Source organism: Stegastes partitus, unplaced genomic scaffold (assembly GCF_000690725.1).
Source record: "Stegastes partitus isolate 25-593 unplaced genomic scaffold, Stegastes_partitus-1.0.2 Scaffold761, whole genome shotgun sequence".
Classification (NCBI taxonomy): domain Eukaryota; kingdom Metazoa; phylum Chordata; class Actinopteri; family Pomacentridae; genus Stegastes; species Stegastes partitus.
Genome location: NW_007578492.1, coordinates 184,458 through 189,332, shown reverse-complemented (window position 1 = coordinate 189,332; position 4,875 = coordinate 184,458). Strand labels below are relative to the sequence as shown.

At 37.6% G+C, this 4,875-nt stretch overlaps 1 protein-coding gene across 1 annotated transcript in view; it reads right to left on the bottom strand.

The window, feature by feature from the left end:
• Positions 1–3,829, bottom strand: part of arrdc1b (arrestin domain containing 1b) — a 54,519-nt gene extending 50,690 nt beyond the window's left edge. Inside the window, exon 1 of the mRNA XM_008291767.1 lies at positions 3,629–3,829. Coding sequence (XP_008289989.1) covers positions 3,629–3,746 — 118 coding nt within the window. The 5' untranslated portion in view covers positions 3,747–3,829. The remainder of the gene's footprint in view (positions 1–3,628) is intronic.
• Positions 3,830–4,875: the final 1,046 nt, after the last annotated feature.

The following is a 4,875-nucleotide window of genomic DNA, read 5'->3' as shown; positions in this document are numbered from 1 at the left end:
AATTTTTATCTTAAAGTAAAGCTGCTCCTGTTGCAGCATCTTAAATGTCAATACTTTCAGGTCTAACTGAATAACTTTGGGTTAAAATCACGATTTTCTGACGTTTCCGTGGCTCAATTATTCTGGAAGTAATGTAACAGAATAATTAACAATGAAAACGATCATTAGTTGCTTCTTACTGTATATGGAAAGTTGTGTCTGCAGAATTTAATCTGCACCAGCGATGTGTTGTCTGTGTCATTAGATTAGACGCTAATGTTTTCTGCCTGTATGCTTAGTTTCAAAGAGAACACGTCATAAGATTAATGCACAGCAGAATAAAAAACTACTAAAACAGGAAGTCTTTCTGCTTTGAATCAGGCTGCCGGTCCAACAATGCAGGAAACCTTTGAATTTAACAGCCGTGTTTATTGCAGAAGTCTCATCCTGTGCACATCAGAGCAGCGCCCCGTAAACCGAAATGAATTGTTTTAATCTCCTTACATCAGGTTTTGATTCGCAGCTTGTTTAACGTTGATTCGACTTTATCTTATCGCACAGTTTCAAAGCCACTTTGCTGTTGAAAAAAAATGCAGACTTTTCAGCAACTGTGGGACTCATCAGAGCGCAGAGAAGTGAAAGCACACTGCGGTCTGACTGCTGCAGGCGTGAAATGTGATTTTCAGAGCGATTACAGAGAAATGAAACTGGATGGACAGACAGGAGAGCACAATGCGCTCGCAGTCGATCCGCAGCCTAAATGGCATCGAAATCTCTCTGCACGCTCCTCCTGGATCAAATACTTTCATTCAGCTGTTGGCTTGACTCGTGGAAGCTCTCCGATTGTCTCCGTTGCTCCGAGGACGGCCCACATTCGCCACAGCAGCCACCAGTGCAGGGTTTCATTTGGGAACACGGCTCCAGACGAGCTCGTGACGTTTTACAGTGAGCTCAGCAGGAGCTCTGACCTCTGCTGTAACGCCATCTGCTTCAGGTCAGCCGGTGCATTATGGTAAATTAATCTCACCATGTCGGACACGTGGGTGAAGATGCGGCCAAATAACTTCACAACATTTCTGCATTCATTTAAAAAAAGAAGGTGAAATTTAGGAAAAAGTGTTTTAAATTTGACTCAGGAAAGAAAGCAAGTGTTTGATTTCCTTAAATGCAAAAAGAAATGTGTCTTTTGTTTCCTATTATTGTACACAAACCTGTAGAACCCAGTGTAAATGATTGCCATAGCGGTCTTGTACATTCACTCACCTACACATGCTGCTCTGTGTTTGGCACAAATTCCTTCCAAACGTCACCGTGCCTTCACTTCACTTCACAGAGGCCTTCTGTATTTACTGTCCCTGTCTATTAACACAGCCCTGTGCCAGGCTTCCATTGAAGAAGTGCTTCAGTTACATATGATAGCAGCCCTTTATTATCAGAGAAGAATCCCCTCAAGGATCACTCACACACAATGGATCCTTTGTGTACTTCCATGGTGACTCAGAGGGCCGCGCTCCACCTTGTTAAACTGCTTTACCCCCGTTATTAACACACATTACAACAGGTTTATCTAACTCTGTCACTTCCAGTGATTGGAAGTCTTTCCTTAAGACATATATTAGAAGCATTTTTACTGGCATGACTACAAATGCTAAGAAATACAGTTTAGCATTTCACCATAAGTGCCTTGAAGCAGTCATTTAATGATTGCTAATACCTGTGAAACAATATACTTTTGCTGGTGTAAATACAAGAAAAAAATAGTGTCATTTTACAGTCATATATTGTAAAACAACAATTTACTGTTTGTAAAAATACAGATTTTTAATGTGGACATTATTTACAATGTTTTTCTCATGTGAATTAATCCTTTTTTGTTATTATATTTGTATATTATCTGGAATTTAACATAGAACTCAAGCTAGCCTAGTGCTATAGCAAGCTAATATATCATAGCATTATTAGCATAGCATATGGTCAGTTAGTTAGACTTCTAGACAGAGAATAATATGCTTTTTGGAAAAGTACATATTTTCGATGCGGACTATGTATTAGTTAGAGTTTACGTCTATCTTTCGAGTACTTTTTTCTGTGATTTTACGTGCGTATTGTCAATAATTTAACAAAATAAGATTTCAAGCTAGTGCAACAGAAGCTAACAGAAAGTACAACATATTAGCCTAACATAAAGTCAGCTCGTCAGACTGTAATTTGTCAAAACAAGAACATTTTAAGCTAGCTAGCTAGAGCTACAACAAGCTAATATAGCATAATAATGCTACATTTACATAAAGTAAGTCAGTTATATATTTTTTTGTAAAAATACAGGATTGTGATGTGGTATGTTTTTACCACGTAAATACTTTTTACTATGACTTTATTTGTGTATTATCAGTAATTTAGCACAACAACAATTCAAGCTAGTGCCACAGAAGCTATCATATAGCATAACATTATTAGCTTAACATAAAATTAGTTAGTTAGACTTTTACATAGATAGTAGAGAAACATTTTTTGCCTGAAAGTAAATGTTTTTTCTGTGATTTTACTTGTGTATTAGCTAGCGCTCTAGCTCGCTAACATAGCATGACTTAAGCCAGCCAGTGAGACAGAGAGTAGGCTAAAATAGCATGACGAAATTAGCATAACATAAAGTAAGCTAGTTTGCTTTTGGACACATAATAATACATTTGGTTTGTTGGTCTGTAAATTAATACTTTTTTTTTTCGTGATTTTACGAGTGTACTAGCTCGCACTCTAGCTAGCTAATGTAGAGATAAAAAAAAAAAACATAAAGCTAGCAAGTGAGACAGATAGCAAGCTAATATAGCATGACAGTATTAGCATAGCATAAAATCAGCTAGTTAGACTTTCAGACAGATAACAATGACAATTTTTCAATATAAAAGTGCAGATTTTTTTTGTGGACATTATTTATCGTTTTGGCCTATTATTTTTAAGCATGTAATATAATACTTTTTTTAAATTTAACTTGTGTATTCAAGTTGTATTTCAAGCTACAGAAGCTAATGTTGAGCATAACATTATTAGCTCAACATAAAATCAGCTTGTTAATAGTTTTGAACAAATAATAACACATTTTCTGTAAAAGTACAGATTATTTTTACAGTGTGGGGGACATATTAACCCTGTATACATGACATGAACAGTGCAGTGTGCCCCTGTGTGGATAAAGTAGGTTTTTCCATTAAAACACAAAAACACCTGTTGTTCTGCCTTTTCGGATGCCACTCTCGAAGCACAGTTTCTCGGGTACATCTAAAACAATAGAAGGAAGCAACACGGTGTAACTGGCAGGATGTGGCTCAGGATGTGAGCTGTGAACGGCCAACACAACCGACCAGACGGCACAACAACGTAGCCCGGGGCGGCTGCTGCTGCTCGGCTACATGTGGAGGGTGGAACCGCTCCGTCCACTCCCAGCAACAACAACAACACAAAAATCCCCCAACAGCGTGAGCGATCCGCTGAGGAAGAGCCACAAAGCTGCCTGATTTCCTCTTTCCTCACGTCCACCATCACGGAGGAAAAGTTTATTTACACGCAGCCTGTCGGTGGAAACACGCTGGCAACACAAATCATCTGGTTTTCCTGCTCTCTCCCTGAAACAGTGTTAAATTACAGCCTTTACCTTTGTACTGCAGCGAGTTCCCGGTTCGGATTTTCACAGTCCCGCTTATAGACTCCCCCGGACCGTAGACCACCTTGTTGTTGGTGAAAGTGATATCAAATTCTTGCAGCTTGCCCATGGCTCCGCTCCGCTCCGCACCGCTCCGCCGCCGCTCTGCGTCTCTCCGATGCTGCGCTCACCTGCTGCCCGGAGCCGCCCTCCCTGCTCGGCTCCAGTGATGTCACTCCGCCCGCCGGAGCTAATGGGAGGGAAAAGAGAGGCGCGCTGCGGTCTGTGGGCTCAAGGTGAACGGCTTTTTACATAACTCACATCTGAAAGGAACAACAAAAATATTCTCCAAAGCTGCAGCAGAACTCAAACTGCATGTAAAAAGAAAAACACTTAAAAATAAAAGTCCCTCTGTGTGTCCACTGGTTAAACCCCTAAAAACTCTTTTCTACTTGTGAAAGTTACACATTCTATCCATTAAAATAATCCCTTCATGCTTTTACTTCCTCTAGGAATCGCAGAGCTACATGGTCTGCAGCTCAAGCACACCAGCTCACCTACATGTCTGCTGAAACACTGTAAAACTACTTTAACCTGTTGGGTTATATTACCACGGTAGTTAATTTTCTAAATTTTTTTTTTGTTTGTATTATTTTATTTTTTTTTATCATTTTTTTTAGCTGTTATTTATTTATTTTTATTTTTAAAATGTTTCTATTTTTCAATGTTATTATATATTTTTAATATATTTTTAAAAATATATATTATATGTTTTTTATTTATTATATTTATTATTTCTTTATTTTCTTTATTTCTTATTTTTTTTATCTATAAAAATGCATATCAAATAAGAGCTCAGGTCATAAGAGGTTAATCGCAAACTGTGATATTGGAGTCATTCAGTCGTACACTGTTAAAAATAATTCTGTAAAATGTATATATTGTGTGTTTTTTACAGTGTTACAACTCAGTTAATGACTCTATTGCTGATTACACGACTCTGTATAAACCAGGCTTTCCAATAATTAGCTCTATTTATATTGTTTTACATGTAATATATCATATTTTCTATGATTAAAATGTAGAACACTACTGCTGACTGTGTACATGTACCAACATTAAAACTTAAAAAATCCAGTTTTACAATAAAAATAAATAAATAAATAAATAAACTTTTTGCACTAAAACACCTGAAACAATGACAGATAAAGGACGCGTTGGATATTTATGGATGGGAATGTTTATCTAAAGGCAGCAAT